Source organism: Salvelinus fontinalis, chromosome 37 (assembly GCF_029448725.1).
Source record: "Salvelinus fontinalis isolate EN_2023a chromosome 37, ASM2944872v1, whole genome shotgun sequence".
NCBI classification, from domain to species: domain Eukaryota; kingdom Metazoa; phylum Chordata; class Actinopteri; order Salmoniformes; family Salmonidae; genus Salvelinus; species Salvelinus fontinalis.
Genome location: NC_074701.1, coordinates 8,504,088 through 8,526,677, shown reverse-complemented (window position 1 = coordinate 8,526,677; position 22,590 = coordinate 8,504,088). Strand labels below are relative to the sequence as shown.

The 22,590-nt window shown below is 42.6% G+C and overlaps 1 protein-coding gene across 4 annotated transcripts; it reads right to left on the bottom strand.

The window, feature by feature from the left end:
• Positions 1-263: 263 nt before the first annotated feature.
• Positions 264-21,672, bottom strand: LOC129836065 (rho GTPase-activating protein 22-like). Of its 4 annotated transcripts, none has more exons than XM_055901818.1 (11): positions 21,582-21,672; positions 21,170-21,267; positions 13,006-13,184; positions 12,593-12,680; positions 8,914-9,039; positions 8,383-8,599; positions 7,863-7,995; positions 7,646-7,719; positions 6,433-6,554; positions 4,356-5,529; positions 264-4,207 (listed from the first exon to the last, which is right to left on the bottom strand). In XM_055901818.1, the coding sequence occupies exons 2-11, from the start codon at positions 21,216-21,218 to the stop codon at positions 3,991-3,993; spliced, it is 2,379 nt and encodes a 792-aa protein (XP_055757793.1). In that variant the 5' UTR covers positions 21,219-21,267; positions 21,582-21,672; the 3' UTR covers positions 264-3,990. The 4 variants fall into 4 exon arrangements, with proteins under 4 accessions (XP_055757793.1, XP_055757792.1, XP_055757795.1 ...); XM_055901817.1 differs by lacking the exon at positions 21,582-21,672 and adding an exon at positions 21,386-21,564; XM_055901820.1 differs by lacking the exons at positions 21,170-21,267; positions 21,582-21,672 and adding an exon at positions 19,407-19,753 and having other exon boundaries at positions 8,383-8,690; positions 8,828-9,039.
• Between the last annotated feature and the right edge of the window lie 918 nt (positions 21,673-22,590).

Sequence of the window (22,590 nt, the reverse complement as noted above, 5' to 3'; positions counted from 1 at the left end):
TGAGAACATTGTAAGGACATCACAAAATATCGTTTTGCAAAACATAACAACTTTCCAGTTGTGTGGATGATTTCTACAATGCAAAAAACTTTCACCTGGTGTTACAAGAACGTTATCACAGTTCCATGATTCGTGAGGATTATTAGGGTATATTTATAGGACTACTGTTTAACCCTAATTGTACACTTTTCTCACCTTCCAACCCTTAAAACGAAACATGAAAAAAAGCATGTGAAAAAAATATTGGTTTTCAGACACACATGAAGAAATCACATATAACTTTTATTTATTTGTTTTACATGTGAAATGTTCACGAGTCTGACTTGGATTTCGGACACCACTTCCAGCTACATCCAGGGACCGAACAGGACCAACCGTACTTCGCTTCAGCAGCAAACCAGAAGTGTGATGCAGGGTGCTATGTTGCTGGAATAAATGTGCTAGAACTTGCAACTGGAAAAAAGGCCAGGTTAACAATCAAAGAGAGGGAAAATTGCAGGAAAGAGGGGGATGTTTTATTTAATTGCGTTATCAAAAAATGTTTACCTGAAAACATTTTTTTTTGCATCCATTTACAATTTATTGCTCTCGCATTAAACATGTTTTCCTTTCAATATTGTGTTTTGCTTTCAGTATCATTATTTTTGTTTGCAACAATAACAATTTTCTTCTCGACTTCAGAAGTTTTGCTTGATACTAATGGCACAAAAGTAACTCAATCACAAAAGGATTGCACCATATAATAACACTACTAATCTATTAAAAGGTGTTTAAAGCGGCAATCCTTAATTTAAACATGAACTAAGTGTGATCCCTACCGCAGTTTTGCAAAAAATGTAAGGCCTGGGGCTGGAGAAATGCAACTGCTCTCAAATCCATAGACTACACTATGGCTGCAAGAACTCCATGATATCAATATTATAGTTTAAAGCATGTTTTTAGGTTATATATGGTTTGTTTACATCTACTTTGTTTACAAACATTGGAGTAAATGTGGAGTTTTCTACATGAAACTGCAAATTAGATTTTCACATGTGGAATTGAAAATTGCAAACAGATCACATGTAAAAAAAATCTAATTTGCAGTTTCAAATATGAAAAGAATTCACATGAAATTCTCCCTTTCACATGTGGAATTGCAAGTTCACGTGAAAAACAATCACATGTAAATGTTTTTCACATGAAACTACCAATTAAAATGTTTACATGTGAGAGGTTTTTACGTGGGAATATTTTCTATTGTTTTATTCACCATTATTTTGCACGTAAAGGCTCTACAAACCAGTTTTTGTTTTATTTTATTCATAAATAATTTCCTAACCCTAAATAATACAAGATCAGAACATTTTTTAATATACCAATAGATGCTGAAAATGAGACATATGTGTGTATTTACATGACTTTCATTAAATTATCTCTAGTTTTCTGAACCGTTGTCTACATACAGTGCCTTCGCAAAGTATTCAGACCTCTTTACTTTTTCCACACTGTGTTAAGTTTCAGCCTGATTCTAAATGCAAAAAAAGAATCCTCAGCAATCTACACACAATAACCCATAACCACAAAGCGAAAACATAAAAAAAAAAAACATTTTGCACATTTATAAAATCTAAAAATCAGAAATACCTTATTTACATAAGTAATCAGACCCTTTGCTATGAGACTAGAAATTGAGCTCAGGTGCATCCTGTTTCCATTGATCATCCTTGAGATGTTTCTACAACTTGATTGGAGTCCACCTGTGGTAAATTCAACTGATTGGACATGATTTGGACAGGCACACACCTGTCTATATAAGGTCCCACAGTTGACAGTGCATGTCAGAGCAAAAACCAAGCCATGATGTCGAAGGAATTGTCTGTAGAGCTCAGAGACAGGATTGTGTTGAGGCACAGATCTGGGGAAGGGTACCACAAAATGGCTGCAGCATTGAAGGTGCCCAAGAACACAGTGGCCTCCATCATCCTTAAATAGAAGAAGTTTGGAATCACCAAGACTCTTCCTAGAGCTGGCCACCCGGCCAAACTGAGCAATTGGGGGAGAAGGGCTTTGGTCAGGGAGGTGACCAAGAACGCGATTATCACTCTGACAGAGCTCTAGAGTTCTTCTGTGGAGATGGGAGAACCTTCCATAAGGATAACCATCTCTGCAGCACTCCACCAATCAGGCCTTTATGGTAGAGTGGCCAGATGGTAGCCACTCCTCATTAAAAGGCACGACAGCCTGCTTTGAGTTTGTCAAAAGGCACCTAAAGACTGTCAGACCAAGATAAACAAGATTCTCTGGTCTGATGAAACCAAGATTGAACTCTTTGGCCTGAATGCCAAGCGTCACGTCTGGAGAAAACCTGGCACCATCCCATGGGGGTGGCAGCATCATGGTGTGGTGATGTTTTTCAGCGGAAGTGTCTGGGAGACTAGTCAGGATCGAGGCAAAGATGAACAGAGCAAAGTACAGAGAGATCCTTGATGAAAACCTGCTCCAGAGCGCTCAGGACCTCAGAGCCTAAGCACACATTCAGGACAATACAGGAGGGTCTTCGGGACAAGTCCCTGAATGTCCTTGAGTTGCCCAGCCAGAGCCCGGACTTGAACCCGATCAAACATCTCTGGAGAGACCTGAAAATAGCTCTCCCCATCCAACCTGACAGAGCTTGAGAGGATCTGCAGAGAAGAATGGGAGAATCTCCCCAAATACAAGTGTGCCAAGTTTGTAGCGTCATACCGAATAATAATTGATGCTGTAATCGCCGCAAAAGGTGCTTCAACAAAGTACTGAGTAAAGGGTCTGAATACTTATGTAAAAGTGATATTTCCTTTTTATATATATATATATTTGCACAAAAAAAACTGTTTTTGCCTTGTCATTATGGGATATTGTGTGTAGACTGATGATGGGGAAAAAACAATTTAATCAATTTTAGAATAAGGCTGTAACGTAACAAAATGTGGAAAAAGCCAAGGGCTCTGAATAGTGAGTCTGTTGAGAAAATTAACATTAAAAGGTACACCTAATTTAAAGGGGTAAGGTACTGAAAACCCTATTCAATGAAAACTCCACAAAAAAATATGTTAGCTAGCAAGTGGGAGGGTTTTCAGCAGTTGAATTACATTTATTCTGAGCGTGCAAGGGAACCACACCTGCAAAGCCCGTTACGCACCTGCATAAGGTAAGTCTGAATAGGAACTACTGAAAAGTGTGTACGCCTTTCCTAAGTCTGAATCGGGCCCATATTGAATTGTGTTAGAAGATGTATCTACTTCTTGGATAGTTGCATCCGTGCCACTGGCTTAATCCCATTCTTTAACTTTTATTTTTGGTTGAGTTGGAGAAGTGAATCCAACATATATATTTGTTAATTTGTCGACAAGTTTATTGGCTATTTATACTATTTCAAAAGTGACATTGAATTGTGTTTGATTTGTCAACACAACCAAATATCAACATTTGAAGGAGATGTGTCTTCTGCTTGGATAGTTCCGTATGTGCCACTGATTTAGTCTGGCTTTAATTCCAGTTTGTGGAATAAGTGGAGATCTCTCAACAATCATTCTCGCAATAGCACATTGGTGATAGTCAGTGACAAATATCATAGTTACGCAGGGTTTGGTTAAAACCCTGGATGGTAGACCAAAGGGTAGTCATAGATAAATTATCCAGTAGGAGGTGCTGCCCAGCCTATAGTTATTTTTTTGATTGTGGATATAAGGTTGAAGATCTGATGTTTTCTTAAAGGTACAAGTTCAACATATTTTATACAAGGTTGGTCTATGTTGACATTTGGTTACCATGATGACATAATCCTGTGTTTGAAATTTCACCCTCAAAACCACATTTTACGTTCGTTACTTTTTTCCAAATCTCATGTATTTCCCACATAAATTCCATGTCGCTATACGTTGACGTATTATGTTGAAACAACAGTGAGTCATTCAGTTTGTGCCCAGCGGGTAGGCTTTTGCTCGGTGGGCTAACGCTGTCTGCTCAGGTCTAGCTGGTATCTGTGCCAGTGGTCAGGTTCCCCAGTGTAGCAAATAACTCTTCCATCTCTTTCTGCAGGAGAACATTCCGGCTCTCAGCATCTTGCCTTGCGCGTTCCGAGTTCCCCAGTCGGATCTCCATCATGAATAACCTCTTCTTCTCCTGGCCTAGATCCTCTTCTAAACGACCAGACTGGAGACGAAGACCTGAACACGAATCCTCTAATCTGAGAACATAAAGAGAGAGAGGCTAGAGAGTACAGCAGACACACACGCGTGGATGTGCACGCATGCATGTACGTGCACACACTCACATATACACAAACACCACAACATAACATTGCCATATCAACAAGAACACAAGCTAGTTCTTACTTGTGTATGCGTGTCTCATAGCTGATCCTCTGTCTCCTCAGCTCCTCCTTCAACTCTGTCAACAGACCCTCATTGACCCCTGACCTCTGACCTGTGATATCATCCCCAGAGTCACCCTCAGCGCTGCTCACACACAGTTCTAGAGGAGAGCTACTGCCCCCAGCCATCGAGGACCCCGCCACAGCCTGCCCTGACCCTAAATCAGAAATCAGTGCGTCGTGCTCAATTCCTGTAGATTCAGCCAACGGGATCTCACAAGAGGTCCAGGGGGAGGGGCTGCCAATTGGCAAGCTCAGACTGCAGGGAGTGACAATAACGTTGTCATAGGTCGAGAGCCTGTTGGAATGGGGGGAGTTTCTGACAGATAGGGAGGACTTTATTTTGGGATAGGAGGGAACTATAGTAGAACAGGAGGAGTCTATATCTAAAAGAGCTGAGTCTTTTAGGGTGCTTCTTTGGGAGTGTGAAGAGTCTTTTAGCAACAAAGAGGACTCAGTATATGAGTCTAGCAGAGAATCTATATGTGTCTCTTTCAGGCAAAGCGAGGACTCTTTGAGTCGTTCGCCGGTCGAAGCGGTCCGCCGGTGACTCCGGAAGGACGTCAGGCCATTCATCAGCCAGTGGCCTCCGGTGACTGTCGACACATCAACTGCTGACCCCCCCAACTTCCCCCTTACCCCCCCTGACCCGGACCTGCCCTTCAAAGAGGACCTCCATGAAGACTGGCTTTTGGACTGCTTACTGGGACCGAGGTCTGCGCCACTACCACCCGAGACCTTTATTTGGCTCTTTCCCTCACTCTTCCTCTCCGTCTTTTCTTCTGTTCTTCCACCATTCATTCCCTCAGAATCCCCCTCTGTTCTTTCCTTGGGGGTTGATCCAGGGTGGTCAGTGTCAAGAGAGGACACTGTGGAGGTCGGGAGGGGTTGAAGTGGTTCCTGACTTGGGGTGGTAGGGGTCTGTCCCAGGGATGGATAGTCCTTGGCGGGGTTGGGGGGCGGGATGTCCTCCTGTGAGTTCCATTCCACACTGCAGCGCTGAATCGGGGGGATCCGGGGATAGGGAGTTGGAGGAGGGGCAGATTGGTCCTGCCTGGGAGTCTCTGCCTGCCCCTGGTACAGACGACAGTGTTCACTGATCAGTACAGTCATCAGGTGCTGCACCTGGGAACTGCCTGCAGGGTGCAATAAAAAGCAAATCGTTATTTAGAGGATTTGTATGTACCCCTTTTCCAGTGTGGGATTCTAGCTTGAAATATATATTTTTTCATGTTTCCATACTAGAACTTATTGATTACTTTACATGTATATGTTGGGGTCCATGGAGGGGGGATAAGAACTAGGTGTATGGAAAGTTACTGCGTGAGGAGGGGGGAGTGCAGAAAGTTTGCATTCTGTCAAAACATGATATTGTTCAATCTCATGGCTCCTAAGGAGGGAGGCAAAGGGTTTCAGTCACTGATAAATTAGGACAGCCGTGGATTAGGGAGGATCAAGGAATTCGGCCCGAGGTCAGGTCAGATGAAGTGAGAAGGAACAGTCCTATCCCACACACATATACTTTCATGCCCACGAAGGTTCTAGCATGAGGCAGGGCCATGGCTACACCATTGAGAGGAACCAGTTAAGTTCCTGACTAGCAACAAAGTATTTATTGGCTGTCTAGATGTGCAAGGAGTTGAATATTCCTAGTAGGAGGGTATAAATATATGTGCTGGTGTAAACATATCTTTGTCTTTGCAGCTGTTTGACGCAGTGGGTGAATAAACTTGGTTTCAGCTTTTCCTAGTTGTTTTTTCCTAGAGTTTTTACTCAGTTTGTTCAGAACCTAACACCAGACAATGAAAATGCTTTCTCCAGCCTCATCCCACAGATTATAGAAAAAAAGTGGCAGGGCTACTGGTTGGCTGAGAAATACATGACATATATTGGCTTTAAACTCTGGTTAAACAATGCCTCCTTCTCACTGATATTGTAAAATAAAAGTTTCAACTTGAACAAATCCCCTCTATGTGAAATGTTATGGTTAGTTTGCTCATAGCACGTGTCATCACAGAGAAAAAAGTGCTGGTATCTACCCTCCATCATGATTTGTGGGTCCTCCATCTTTGGTCGGAAGATGTTGGGTCCGAACACAGTGGCCAGGTTCTGAACACTCATCTTGTTCTGACTTGAGTGGGACTGGACCTCATCTAGGAATCTGTAGTGCACATACACACATGCACACATGCAAGCACACACACACATATATGCACGCACAAAAATAATAATATAAGAATAATATAGAAATAGAAATAGCCCCCTGAAGGAACATTTTATTTCCTCCAAGACTGTCTGAATATCTCAACTCTTGTATGTTGGGGGCGGCAGCGTAGCCTAGTGGTTAGAGCGTTGGACTAGTAACCGGAAGGTTGCAAGTTCAAATCCCCGAGCTGACAAGGTACAAATCTGTCGTTCTGCCCCTGAACAGGCAGTTAACCCACTGTTCCTAGGCCGTCATTGAAAATAAGAATTTGTTCTTAACTGACTTGCCTAGTTAAATAAAGGTAAAAAAAAAAAAAAAAAAAAAAATGTTCGGTATGATTCAACCTGAGACAGATACAGTATGAGAAGTGGTGGTGAGTCATGCTGTTGCCACGGTCTGTGTGATCTGCCTCATTCTGCTGTCTCAGCTGCCTGTCGATGCCATTAAACATCTATTTCTAGTGTTAGATGATGTCTTTAACCCTTTAACTGGCACACCAAGAAAAAAGAAATCGGAAAAATGATTGTTCTGCAAAATATGTGTATTTAGGCCATAAATGAATCATTTTTGTTTACATGACTTAAACTTTGATAGATAACACAGGGCAAACGTCTCAACCAGCAGGTTGAGCTTCCCAATTACAGTAAACTGTATTGGAATTTGAATATACTTTTTAAAAAAAACAACAACATTAATTTACATTATGTCTGCTTAATTTACTTATAATGGAAGATAAGCTTAGTTATATCAGGATATTAAATATGAATAAAATATGCTACATTTGTGTGTCAAAATCTGAATATTCAAATGCATGTAAATGTATTGCATTTACATTTTTAATGTCATGTACGGAATGATATTATGAAACATATTGAAGATAATAGGCAGACAGTAAATAATGATATGGATTTTTTAAAATGTATTATATTTGCACAGACAAAAAAAAAAACATAAAAATATGTCTTTATTGCCCATTATCACTAGCTTAGACTTAATAGCATTCCTTTAATGGGCAACTCAACCGTCTAGTAGAGCATATTTTTTACCTGCAGATGTAGCTGAGGAGGTTGTAGTTGACCTGAGGAAGACTCTTCAACTGCCTGCCCAGCTCAAGGATCCCCTTCAAAAAGAGAAAGTCCCAATATCATTATTCATTAGGGTTTGAATGAGAGCATTACTACTTTGAAAAAGGGCACGTGTGTGTCACGTGTGCGCGCACACACACACACAGTCACAGACACACCCACACGCACACACACACACCTCCTCCTGGTCCTTGGCCAGGAGCTGAGCAGTGGAGAGGAACTCTGTGTATTTGTTGAAAGGCACCACAGGCTCTGGCAGCTCTCTGAGGTACAGCTTCAGCAGGGACGCCACCGTGTGGACATCAGTGTTACTGTTAAAGATAAGAATTATGACTGATTTACAATAGAGCTCATCTACCTGTCTGTGTTGTGTTTTTGTAAAAAAAAAATTAAACCTTTATTTAACTAGGCAAGTCAGTTAAGGACAAATTCTTATTTACAATGACTGCCTTCCCCGGCGAAACCCTAACCCGGACGACGCTGGGCCAATTATGCGCAGCTCTTTGGGACCCCCAATCACGGCCGGTTGTGATACAGCCTGGAATCGAACCAGAGTCTGTAGTGACGCCTCTAGCACTGAGATGCAGTGCCTTAGACCACTGCGCCACTCTGGAGCCCCCCAATAGGTTGTGTTTTACATTGTGTTATTCTGTGTTACCTGTAAAGGAAAAGTTGATGTAAAGGGAAAGTACTTCTACCTGCCAAACAGTGGTTTCTCCCCGCAGTTAAAGGCGTCCTGCAGCTCTCGTACGTGATTGGTTTGTCCAGGCATTCTGAACAGCCCCTCCTCCGTTAGGCCGTGCTGGTGTATAAAACACACACACTGCTGCACCAGCAGAGGCACCAGAGGCTTGCTGCTGCTGCCACACCCACTCTCACACTGCATTGTCTCCTCTAAATGCTGCCCAAAAATACCTAGAGCAATGACACCCAGATTCCAAGAACACACACACACACACACACACACAATCAACTGGCTCTTACAGGACGTTACGTGTTTGTGTGTGTTTTCTGTGCGTGTGTGTATTTGTGTGTGAGTATGTGTGTGTTTTCTGTGCGTGTGTGTCTGTGTGTGTATTTGTGTGTGAGTATGTGTGTGTTTTCTGTGCGTGTGTGTCTGTGTGTGTATTTGTGTGTGAGTATGTGTGTGTTTTCTGTGCGTGTGTGTCTGTGTGTGTGTGAGTGTGTGTATGAGTATGTGTGTGTGTGTGTGTGTTTGTGTGTGTTACCTCCTCCTAGCGGGGCCCATATAGCTCTCCGTATGGCTCTGACCCATTCCTCCATGTCACTCTGAGACTTAGCCATCAACAGGAAAGACTCGCTCAGACCCGAACGATCCTTCTCTCCACTGCCTCCTGCAAACACACACACACACACACACACGCACAACCTGTGTGAGCAACCGACATAACGCCAACAGTGTACATTTAAACACTTACTCTTCAGTCTCTGAGGGGGTTTAGAAACAACGCATGAACCACTAGCATCAAGTATGGCAGGTGGAAATTGATTCTGTATGCGTAGTACATTGTCATTGGTAACTATATGCAGAGTGCACTGTTGATGTCTTCATGAGCACAGTGCTTGTCTTTAGCACGGATGCCATCTACATAGTACGGTGTCATTGGTATTGTCAGTGTCATCATGCAATGCTCTGTGCTTATGTGCCATACAAAGAGCCTTTAACAGTTGTGCTAATCTTTGTATTTTTCTGAGCAGACCACTAGATGTTGGTGGTGCAACTTATGCCAGTGACATTGTGAACCATCAGATCCTCCCCTCCACCCTCTCAGGGATGGGCGTCTCAGGCTCTGCACACTCTTGGATTGCATCCTACCTGGCAGGCCACTCCTACCAGGTGACATGGAGAGGATCTGTGTCTGCACCACGTACTCTCCCTACTGGTGTCCCCCAGCCTCAATTCTAGGCCCTCTCTTCTTCTCTCTATACACCAAGTCACTCGGCTCCGTCATATCCTCACATGGTCTCTCCAATCATTGCTATGCGGATGACACTCACCTACTTTTCTCCTTCCCCCCTTCTGACACCCAGGTGGAGACATGCATCTCTGCGTGCCTGGCAGATATCTCAACTTGGATGTCGACCCACCACCTCAAGCTCAAACTCGACAAGACGGAACTGCTGTTCCTCCCGGGGAAGGCCTGCCACTCAAAGACCTCTCCATAGTGTCGACCTCCCAGAGTGCAAATAACCTTGGTGTGACCCTGGACAACACCCTGTCGTTCTCTGCAAACATCAAAGCAGTGACCCACTCCTGCAGGTTCATGCTCTACAACATCTGTAGAGTACGACCATACCTCACACAGGAAGCGGCGCTTATCCTAATCTAGGCACTTGTTCTCTCCCATATGGACTACTGCAACTCACTGTTGGCTGGGCTTCCCGCTTGTGCCATCAGGCCTCTGCCACTTATCCAGAACACTGCAGCCCGCCTGGTTTTCAACCTTCCCAAGTCCCACTGGCTTCCAGTTGAAGCTCGCATCCACTACGAGACCATGGTGCATGCATACGGAACAGCAAGAGGAACTGCCCCTCCCTACCTTCAGGCTGTGTTCAAACCCTACACCCCAACCCGAGCACTCTTTTCTGCCACCCAACCTCCTCTTCACACATGCGCCGAATACGACAGTGAAATGCTTACTTACAAGCCGCTAACCAACAATGCGATTTTAAAAAAAACATGTGAAAGAATAAGAGATTAAAGTAACAAGTAATTAAAGAGCAGCAGTAAAATAGCGATAGCGAGTTCCAGTTCTCGTTCCTAGTTCCTAGTTCCAGTTCTAGTTCCGATAGTGCCGCAATATCTAACATGTAATCTAACAATTCCACAACATTTACCGAATACACACAAATCTAAATAAAGGAATGGAATAAGAATATATACATGTACATATATGGATGAGCAATGACAGAGCGGCATATGTAAGATGCAATAGATGGTATAAAATACTGTATATACAGTTGAAGTTGGAAGTTTACATACACTTTAGGTTGGAGTCATTAAAACTCGTTTTTCAACCACTCCACAAATTTCTTCTTAATAAACTATAGTTTTGGAAAGTCGGTTACTTTGTGCATGAAACAAGTCATTTTTCCAACAATTGTTTACAGACATGTTCCAGTGGGTGAGAAGTTTACATGCACTAAGTTGACTGTGCCTTTAAACAGCTTGGAAAATTCCAGAAAATGATGGCTTTAGAAGCTTCTGATAGGCTAATTGACATCATTTGAATCAATTGGAGGTGTACCTGTGGATGTATTTCAAGGCCTACCTTCAAACTCAGTGCCTCTTTGCTTGATACCATGGGAAAATCAAAGGAAATCAGCCAAGACCTCAGAAGAAAAATTGTAGACCTCCAAAAGTCTGGTTCATCCTTGGGAGCAATTTCCAAATGCTTGAAGGTACCACGTTCATCTGTACAAACAATAGTACGCAAGTATAAACACCATGGTACCACACAGCCCTCATACCGCTCAGGAAGGAGACGCGTTCTGTCTCCTAGAGATGAACGTACTTTGGTGCGAAAAGTGGAAATCAATCCCAGAACAACAGCAATGGACCTTGTGAAGATGCTGGAGGAAACAGTAAAACGAGTCCTATATCGACATAACCTGAAAGGCCGCTCAGCAAGGAAGAAGCCACTGCTCCAAAACCGCCATAAAAAAGCCAGACTACGGTTTGCAACTGCACATGGGGACAAAGACCGTACTTTTTGGTGAAATGTCCTCAGGTCTGATGAAACAAAAATAGAACTGTTTGGCCATAATGACCATCGTTATGTTTGGAGGAAAAAGGGGGAGGCTTCAAAGCCGAAGAACACCATCCCAACCAAGAAGCACAGCATCATGTTGTGGGGGTGCTTTGCTACAGGAGGCACTGGTGCACTTCACAAAATAGATGGCATCATGAGTGAGGAAAATTATGTGGATATATTGAAGCAACATCTCAAGACATCAGTCAGGAAGTTAAAGCTTGGTTGCAAATGGGTCTTCCAAATGCACAATGACCCCAAGCATACTTCCAAAGTTGTGGCAAAATGGCTTAAGGACAACTAAGTCAAGGTATTGGAGTGGCCATCACAAAGCCCTGACCTCAATCCCATAGAAAATTTGTAGGCAGAACTGAAAAAGCATGTGCAAGCAAGGAGGCCTACAAACCTGACCCAGTTACACCAGCTTTGTCATGAGGAATGGGCCAAAATTCACCCAACTTATTGTGGGAAGCTTGTGGAAGGCTACCTGAAACGTTTGAGTTTAGTTAAACAATTTAAAGGCAATGCTATCAAATACTAATTGAGTGTATGTAAACTTCTGACCCACTGGGAATGTGATGAAAGACATAGAAGCTGAAATAAATAATTCTCTCTACTATTATTCTGACTTTCCACATTCTTAAAATAAAGTGGTGATCCTAACTGAGAAAGGGAATTTTACTAGGATCACATGTCAGGAATTGTGAAAAACTGAGTTTAAATGTATTTGGCTAAGGTGTATGTAAACTTACGACTTCATCTGTAGCTACCAAGACTATCTGCATTGACCCTTTCTGCACTAACTTTTTTGACTCATCACATACGCTCCTGCTGTATCCTGCTGTATCTACCTCAATTACCTCATACTCCTGCACATCGACATGGTACTGATAGCCTGTGTATATAGCCACACATTACTTGTGTATTTATTGTTACTTTTAGTATGTGTTTTACTTTTCTATAGTTTCTCTATTTTCTTTCTCTCTGCAATGTTGGGAAGGGCCTGTAAGTAAACATTTCACTGTTAGATTACTCCTGTTGTTTAAGAAGCATGTGATGAATACAATTTGATTTGATTTGAACCAGGAAGCACATCATCAGAGGGAGGGTTTAGATGATCTCCATGGTTTCTTACCTGGACCAATCTCAAACAGGTGGCGACCAGCTTCATCCTGATTGGCCGACAGCTCACTGACCTGACTGCCCTGGAGAATGATGCATCCCTGAGAGGGAGAGGGAGAGGGAGAGGGAGAGAGAGAGGGAGAGAGGGAGAGAGGGAGAGAGAGAGAGAGAGAGAGAGAGAGAGAGAGAACACAGTATTAAATGTAGAGCATTGTGCGGTTTGCTATAATCAAACAGAAACATTACTTAACGCTGTTTGAAATGGAAATCACTTAAAGCACAGGGAAGGAAGACGTGCTGTGCATGGAAAAACATCACAGAAATGTCACGAAACATTATAGACTCCATCGTCTCCTTTAGTCTTGATATATGTAGAGTGACTTGAAAGTGTCCTGAGTATGTGCATTAAACTAGAGTGTGGGATACCTGAGGTTTAGTCTCATCCTGGTCCTTATAGAAGTACAGTGCGTCAGTGTGGAGAACGAACCACCGTAGCTGCCAGTTCCTCATGATGCTCCTCTGTCTCTTCAGCCAGCCGGCCTTCAGCGTCATCTCCTGGCCTAGAGGAGAACTGCAGCGGCCCAGCACCATGCTCTTAGAGCGGGCTGGGGAGTTCGAGATGGGGGAGGGGAGAGAAACATGAACACAGACACATATAACCTATATACAGACAAACAAACGCACGGATGCACGCACACACGCACACACACACCATCCCTAATCATTCTCCACTGAGGTCCCTATGAGAACAGTCGGATTCCAGTGTCTGAGCCATGCATAATGATTTATTCATTATCAACTGGACCAGTCTATTATCAGGGATGGACAACCCTCAGCTGCTGGAGCCCTGCTCTAACACACCTGAATCCTAGTTCATTCTCCACAGAGATGAACACACACATAACCTATGCATGTACAAAGGCACACACAGCTAGAGCATCCCTAACCTCTATTCACTGAGGTCCCTATAATATGAGAGCAGGCTGATCCCAGAGTCTGAGCCACGCATGCTGATTTATCCATTACTACCTGGACCGGTCTATTATCAGTAATTGAAAACCACCCTGGAGAGCTACTGACTGTCCAGGCTTTTGCTCTAACCCTGCTCTAACACACCTGATACCGCCAATGGGGCAGATGATTATAGGATCAGGTATGTTGAAATAAAGTTGAAGCCAAACCCTCCAATTGCGTAGATATAAATGCTATTTGTCTCTCCAACAGCTCAGAACAACCATAACAGACTGGTTAAAAGAGAAATTACACATCAGACACTGGTGTATCGGATAAACCTCAGTGTCAGGCTGAGAGAGAGAGAGCAAGAGGGAGACAGAGAGAGAATAAATTATTTATCTCTTTCTTGTTAATTGCATCCCTGTTTCTGCTGAGGACAGCTCAAGGCTGAGCTCTCTCTCCATCTCTCGCTCTCCACCTCTCTCTTGTATTTTGCAGAGTCATGATCGCAATAGATGACGTGTATTTCACAACACATTTGGTAGGTAAAATAACCACCGATCACAATCTTTTCAAGTAAAACCTTCTTCAAATAGCAGTGTGAGTGGATGAACGACAAGAGCAAGAGTTAAGTGGTAGTACATCATATAGTCTGTGCCTAGTCTCAGTCTCGTGATTTACTGCCTCCATATCCATGTCCATCCAGTCATGCATGAGGTATGTCACGCTGTGGGCAGGTCTGCCTGCCTGTAGGCCTGGAGCTGTCTACTGCGTCAGTTATTAGTACCGTGTGAGAGGAACTATGTTTATCACTCAGCTGTTGTGATGGACACTTTTAGCCCTGACAGTAGTAGTAAGCTGTGATATACAGCAGTAGTAGGTCCTACATGTCACATAGCCACAACTACAATTCATCACCGGGAATAAATACAACATATCGACGTAGTATGTACAGTACACTATGAACAGCTCCGTCTTCTATTGAAATATAGAAATATCCTTCTGAGATAAGAGGGCCAAGCAACCATATATTTCATTAATAAATAACTATAACTCCCTAGTGTGGAATTGTACACTGTAAGATGCATATGTATGCATATCCGTTACCAGGGCTCTAAAGTGCGACCATTTTGGTTGCACATGCTCCTAGATATAATGCTGTGCGACCTGGGAAGAAAATCACCTAGATAATAACTGTTGTAATGATAGGCTTCACTTTACAGTTGTTTCTGAACAAGTGAGTGCTGATTCATTCACTTCAAAGGCTACATGTAAATAATATTAAAGGACCAGTGCAGTCATAAACTTGATTTAACTGTGTTTTATACCTAAGGTGCCTTCGGAAAGTATTCAGACCCCTTGACTTTTTCCACATTTTGCTACGTTACAGCCTTATTCTAAAATGGATTAAAGAAATAAAAATCCTCATCAATCTACACAAAAGACCCCATAGTGATAAAAATGAAAACATATTTTTAGAAATTTTTGCAAATGTATAAAAAATCTACAATTGAAATACCTTATTTACTTAAGTATTCAGACCCTTTGCTATGAGACTCGAAATTGAGCTCAGGTGCATCCTGTTTCCATTGATCATCCTTGAGCCGTTTCTACAACTTGATTGGAGTCCACCTGTGGTAAATTACATTGATTGGACATGATTTGGAAAGGCACACACCTGTCTATATAAGGTCCCACAGTTGACAGTGCATGTCAGAGCAAAACCCAAGCCATGAGATTGAATGAACTGTCCATAGAGCTCAGACACAGGATTGTGTCGAGGCACAGATCTGGGGAAGGGTACAAGTGATAGGGTAATATTGTCACCCATCAGACTATTCTTGATTTAATCTTGTCTTTACATAAACTAAATAATATTCTGTAGTATATTGTAGAATAATAGTGAAGACATAAAAACGATGAAATAAGACATATGGAATCATGTAGTAACCAAAAAAGTGTGAAACAAATGAAAATATATTTTGAATTTTTCAAAGTAGCCACCCTTTGCCCAGAGCTTCCAAAAGCCTACAGTAAATCTCTTTCCGCAACCTGTTGAGGCTGGCAATTAAGGTGAATGCAAGAGGCTGAACTAAAGATGTTCCAGAACTGCTGTATTTGAAGCACCACTCCTTTCTGTCCGGTTTAACAAGGACATTACATATTCTGTTTAAAGGGTGAATTGGCTCTGGAAGCCAAAACAGCCAAATACTCAGTCTAAACGTGAATCGATTCTCAATTGGGGTATGGTTCTAGAAACATAAATCACTCTACTTTCATATCACGTCAAAATAATTTCACAAATGTAAAATACACACTTATTGTACACTGTTTTAACTGGTTTTAACACAGTTGCAGCCGACAACACATTTGTGGAGTCAGTCTTTTAATTACACGCAGGTGTTCGGAGACACAGATAGCTAATTAGCACAGGTAGTCCACTCTGTCTTCTGTCTGTTTTCCGCAAACAAGCGCTGTACCATGGAAATATGGCCGTGTGTATCAATTGAACCTTTTTTATGATTTTCTCGCTAATATGTTTCGAAAACCGTACTGCAAACGATACGTGGTAATGTTTAGACCGAGCATTGTAGCTCTGAATAAAACTCCCCCATACAGAAGACGCCTTTGTCCATTGACTCTTATGTGTAATGTAATGGAACTGAGAGCGCTACAATATCCCCTTATTTTCAATCAGTTCAATCATTTCTTTTTCAAGGTCTGAGGCACTTTGATCACATTCTTCAAGTCCAAGAAACAAACACTTAGCTTCCTAGTACATATGGAAATTAAAAAACATTTATGAAAAACTTTTTGGAGGGTTACTGTTAAAATTACTTATATAAAAAATAGACAATGATGACAGGACCATGGGCTCCCACAGCTCGTGGGCCCCACGCCTTGCGGAGGCTGCAGGGGTGTCCAGTTCGCCAGCGCCACTCAGACCACTCCCAGACAGTCTTAGCAAAATTCTTGCTTGAGAAATTGCTCTTTGCTAAGAAGCTATTTTGGTTTCTTTTTTAGTATTTTAATTGAAAGCAATCACAGTAAGGTACTTAAATGTTAAATAGCAATTATTTGATATTGAGATAAAAATGGCTGCATTGTACCTTTAAAATGCATGCATCAGTGATTTGTAAACTGAACAAAAATATAAACGCAACATGCAACAATTTCAAAGACTTTACTGAGTTATAGTTCATAGAAGGAAATCAGTCAATTTAAATGAATGAATTAGGCCCTAATCTGTGGATTCCACATGACTGGGCATGGGCACAGCCATGGGCCCACCCACTTAAGAAACAGGTCCTCCCACTGGGGAGCCAGGCCCAGCCAATCAGAATTTGTTTTTCCCCACAAAAAGGCTTCATTACAGACAGAAATAATCCTGAGCACCTCCCTCCCCACGCTCATATGATCCCACAGGTGAAGAAGTCGGATGTGGAGGTCATGAGATGGCGTGGTTACACGTGGTCTGCGGTTGTGAGGCCGGTTGGATGTACTGCCAAGTTCTCTGAAACAACGTTGGAGGCGGCTTATGGTAGAGACATGAACATTCAATTCTCTGGCAACAGCTCTGTTGGACATTTCTGCAGTAACCATGCCAATTGCATGCTCCCTGAAAACTGCACATTTTAGAGTGGGCTTTTATTGTCCCCAGCACAAGGTGCACCTGTATAATGATCATGCTGTATAATCAGCTTCAGCTTGATCAGCTTGATATGCCACACCTGTCAGGTGGGTGGATTATCTTGGCAATCATTTTTTGCAACTTTCTGACAGGTAACACATGGGAATGCCTGTGTCTACCACTTTGTGTAGCCAGTTAGTTATGCTGAAACAGTAATTTCTAAAGGCTTTCCCATAAAATGTTCCAAATTAAATGTTAACTGCAAAGTAGGCTTACCTGGTAGAATGATATGATATCACGATCATTTGTAACAATCAGGAGGTCTTTTGTTTTGCAAGCTCTGCTATTGTGCATTCAGTACAGAAATACTGCTAGCAAAACACCAGTCCCACCGGTTTCAGAAATCCGAATCCGGTGTTATTATGGCAAATAAATGTATTGGCTGGTAAAAAAAAAAAATGTATCTACCTACCACAGTGCCTGGTGGAACAAAAGGGTTCGTTCCAAAACCACTCACAGGCATTTGTTTAGGCGACACCTTGTTCAGTCATGTTACCTCATTAGCTAGCTAGTTAACAACCTGGTTACTTTACCAATATATCTAAACATTTGGGGGCACAGAAATAAAGGAAAAAGGATAGATTCTTTAGAAGATACAAGGTCCATAACAATGTCTTCACTCACATATGCTCTTAAGGAGACAGTGTATAATTTTCAAGGAGTACGTTTACATGTACACTAACGATTTGATATTAAACTGATTATGGCTGCAGGCCCGAGTATGTCATTAGTCATGTAAAACACCCTTCTCCGCTTATCTTAATTGGCGTGAGTTTTTCTGGGCAATCTTTCTAATGATTAAGACATGTAAACACCTTAATCAGAGTTACAGAAGTGTATTTGATCTGCGTATGTGCTAGCATGAGCAGCGCGAGCTTCCTTCTTTTGCGCAAGTGAAGTGAATTTGGATGAACTGAAAGTAGTGATCTTAGAAATATTTCTCACATATAAACTTTATGTCTGAACTCAAAATCAAATGGGCTTCACAAAAATAACATGGTCGCTGTGGTAGAACGTGTATTTTGATACAGTGTCTTCGCAAGGTATTCAGACCCCTTGACTTTTCCCACATTTTGTTACGTTACAGCCTTATTCTAAAACGTATTAAATAGTTTTTCCCCCCCTCATCAATCTACACCAAATACCCAATAATGACAAAGCACCATTGGCAGTGATTACAGCATCAAGTCTTCTTGGGTATGACGCTACAAGCTCGGCACACCTGTATATGAGGAATTTCTCCCATTCTTCTCTGCAGATGCTCTCAAGCTCTGTCAGGTTGTATGGGGAGCGTTGCTGCACAGCTATTTTCAGGTCTATCCAGATATGTTTGTTTGGGTTCAAGTCCAGGCTCTGTTTAGGCCACTCAAGAACATTCAGAGACTTGTCCCGAAGCCACTCCTGCGTTGTCTTGGCTGTGTGCTTAGGGTCGTTGTCCTGTTGGAAGGTGAAAGGTCGCCCCAGTCTGAGGTCCAAAGATGAACTTTGTTCCGTTCCTCTTTCCCTCGATCCTGACTAGTCTTCCAATCCATGCCACTGAAAAACATCCCCATAGCATGATGCTGCCACCACCATGCTAATCCGTAGAGATGGTGCCAGGTTTCCTCCAGACGTGACGCTTGGCATTCAGGCCAAAGAATTTCAACCTTGGTTTCATCAGACCAGAGAATATTGTTTCTCATGGTCTGAGAGTCTTTAGGCCCCCTTTGGGAAACTCCAAGCGGGCTGTCATGTGCCTTTTACTGAAGAGTGGCTAAAAACCTGTTTTGCTTTGTCATTATGGAGTATCGTGTGTAGATTGATGATGACAATATTTTTTTTAATCAATTTTAGAATAAGGCTTTAACGTAACAAAATGTGGAAAAAGTCAAGGATTCTGAATACTTGATAAATTGTTATCAATTCCATAAACTTCATTGAGCCTAGCAGAAACTGGAAGAGAAAGAACAGCTCTCATCAGATAGTGTCTTTATCACATCCAAGGAGATGCAATAATCATATCATCCAAATACAGAAGTAAACTATCACACAGCCAAAACACTAAGAGATCAAGTGTGCTGCATGCATCATGGAGACACAGCTACTGTCACAGTCGCAGAGAGAGTGAGACAGCAAGACCGGCATACTGCTGAGATGCTGCAGAGAGAGAAAGAGGGGAGGAGAGATGAAAGATTGTTCTTACCCCTGCGTGTCTGTCTGTTTTTAGGGCTAAGCATGGTTGTCATTGCAGTGCTAGTCCCATGTCTGGATCCCTTCAGTCACACGCACACTGCTCTCTCCTCTCACTCTGCTGCCTCACCCTGTTTCTTGTTCACTGAGGCACCACCCTTTCTCTATCTCTCCTCTTCACTGCCACCCAATCTCCTTCTGGGCAAGCACCCTCCGGGCTCTCTTTCCACTCTCCCTCTCTTTCTCTGTCTCCTTTCCAGTTACACTCTCTCTTCCTTCCCCTTTCTCTCTCCCGTTCTCTTTCTGTCTCACTAGCCCAGTGTCCTTACAGCCCTGCCCACTCTCCTCCTCACACAGAGAGAGAGAGAGAGAGAGAGAGAGAGAGAGAGAGAGAGAGAGAGAGAGAGAGAGAGAGAGAGAGAGAGAGAGAGAGAGAGAGAGAGAGAGAGAGAGAGAGAGAGAGAGAGAGAGAGAGAGAGGTATATGTTTAGAGGGATGTAGAGGTATAGCGAGGGACAGACATCTCCTGCACATGCTCAGTTCTAATATTACTGCTGCTGCATTATTCAGACAGACACAGACGGGCGCACACACACTCAAGCACATGCACAAACACACATGTTCACAGTTTGCCATAGTCCACTTCAGGTTACTAGCCAGGTATGTAAAACTATTCTACTCTTGTTTTCAGGTAAACCATTCACTAGCCTTCTGCAACCAGACTTTATTTCCACCTGACTCCCTTAAAAAGCCAGCAACGCAGACGGGGACCTCATTATGGAAAGGTACAACAGACACAGACAATTGAAAATACATACAATAAAAGGAAGAGAAGACTACCAACGCTGTTCGTATCACTTTAGAACAGCAAATTCTGTGTACACCAAACACTCTAGAGCTGTGTTTCGAATACTCATACTAACCGCACTAACCGTACTATTTGTGATGTAAATCGAGTATGTAGTATGCTTATTGGTTATAGTATGGATAGAGTTAGTATGCCAAAAGTTACCGGATGTCGTACTAAATTCGCCAGAATACGAAGTATACAAGCTGTGTACACTATTTCTGTGCTTTTAGGGCCCATAATACAATTCTTCAGAAAATGGGCGTGGCTTCACAACATTTTCAGATTTCAAGAAAATGGCAGAAAATATGCAGCCGAAGTCCGGCGAGAGCGGATACAATTTCTTTGCTTTAAGTAAATATGACAAATGCTAAGAACATTTTCAGCAGTGTCAATAAAGTAATGACTTTTTCAAATCCGTTACGTTGGCTGACAATTTGTTAGCTACGTTATCCTCGTAGCATATCATTACAGCAGTATGTACGGGTATGTTAGCTCGCTACCTAACGTTAGTTGGCTACTAATACATCCAACTTGCCAGTATATTAACTATATGTCATTCTTGCCTTAGCTAATTGGCATAGTTGTTGTGCATTCTCAATGGTCATTGTTAATTCGCTCCGGCCTTCTACTCCGATTTCAGAGCACTTGTGTCTGAGTGTGCCAGAGTGCAGAATAACTGATGAATTTACAAACGCTCAACATCCATTGAATATGACCGGTCTCAGTAAAAGTCGGCAAAAAAGCATAATTAAATTGTTGCCAGCAGCACAGTTAGTCACCAACGCTCTAGATAACACAAAAACAGCCTAGCCAGCTCTGGTAGGGGGAATAAAATACATACACTCATTAGTATGTAGTATACAGTATGTTAGTATGGGTATTCGAACACAGCTCAGGTGTTGTTAGAGCATAGAGCTGGTCATTACCTGAGCCTCGTCTCTGTCTGTCCATGGGTAGAGTCTTGGAAAGGTTCATCACAGACACTACTCCATCTGTCTACTGCTCGGTACCACGATCTGGAATGCTGACCGGACACACAAACATTCAGAGTCAACACACACACAGTGAGAGAGAGAGAGTCTGAGAAAAACTACAACAGAAAGTCAACAACTATCTCACTCCATGACCGTCACTCCACTTACAAGATGTATTCAGCAGCCTGAATGCTCAGTCGGTCAGTCATATAATTGATCATTGTGAGAGGCAATCAGATGATAATGATAGCACTAATGCTATATACCCAGAGTTGACACCAGCACAACAGAGCAGTGATAGTCTGGAGCTATAGAAGGCTATGCTCAGGACTGATGTTGCTACTAAGGAGACAGAGACTATTACCTGCCACGTCATCTCAGACAGAGAGAGAGACGCCTTTCAGTCCTCAATAGCTCACTGTGGAGATAGGACACACACACACACACACACACACACACACACACACACACACACACACACACACACACACACACACACACACACAGGCATCCACACAGAAAGAAATACAGAGCTCGTAGACAGTGGTGTGAAATGCAGACACAGGTCTTCACATAGTGTGGGGTCAGAATCATGTGCTGTGTGACTACGCTTCCTCTCTCTCTCTCTCTGTCTCTCAGGAAGTGGGTAGTCAGTATGGAGAAGTGAATGTGCAGCCCTCTGGCTAAACACATGCTGGTTCCTCTAGGTATTAATAGACAGCCCACACTGACAGTCGTAGCATTAACATTCACATTTTCACATTTTCGTCTGTGCCAGGGATGGCAAACCCCCATCTTCCTGGGAGAGTTACTGGTTGTGCAGGATTTAGTTCCAAGTCCAACCCTGCTCTTACACCTAATTCTAATCAGCTGCTCATCAGGATCTTGGTGAGCTGAATCAGGTGTGTTAAAGCAGGACTGTAAAAAAAGCTTGCACATCCCATCGCTCTCCAGGAGGAGGGTTGACCACCCCATGGTTGCAAAACCTGCTAACATAAAAGTTACGTCTGTTCTGAAAGAGAGGTGGAGTGATTTGCGGTGCTGGTAGTCGCTCAGCTGAGGCGGAGAAAATAGGAATCTGCTTTAATTTTCAAGAGGTGCCGTCATTGTTGACCAATCACAATAGAAAACGTAGCCTGCATGGTGATACGTCAGCACCAGTGGAGGTTCCTCAGAGGAGGAACTCGAGGACCATCCTCCTCAGTGAATTTCATAAAAATAAAAATATTGAAATATAAAAAAATATATATATATTTTTAGATAAAACTATACTAAATATATTAAATAAAACACACTGTTTTGCAATGGCCTACAGTAGTCTCAACAGCACCCTCTAGGCTAGCATGGTGTAGCCGGAGGACAGCTATTTTCTG

Excerpts from the sequence above, each read along its gene's own strand:
- LOC129836065 (XM_055901820.1), bottom strand. The coding sequence starts at position 19,449 with ATGACAACCATGCTTAGCCCTAAAAACAGACAGACACGCAGGG. Across the intron at positions 8,691-8,827 it reads CACGCACAGAAAACACACAC|ACACACAAACACGTAACGTC; the intron begins ATACTCACACAC and ends CGCACAGAAAAC. Across the intron at positions 4,208-4,355 it reads TATGAGACACGCATACACAA|ATTAGAGGATTCGTGTTCAG; the intron begins GTAAGAACTAGC and ends TTATGTTCTCAG.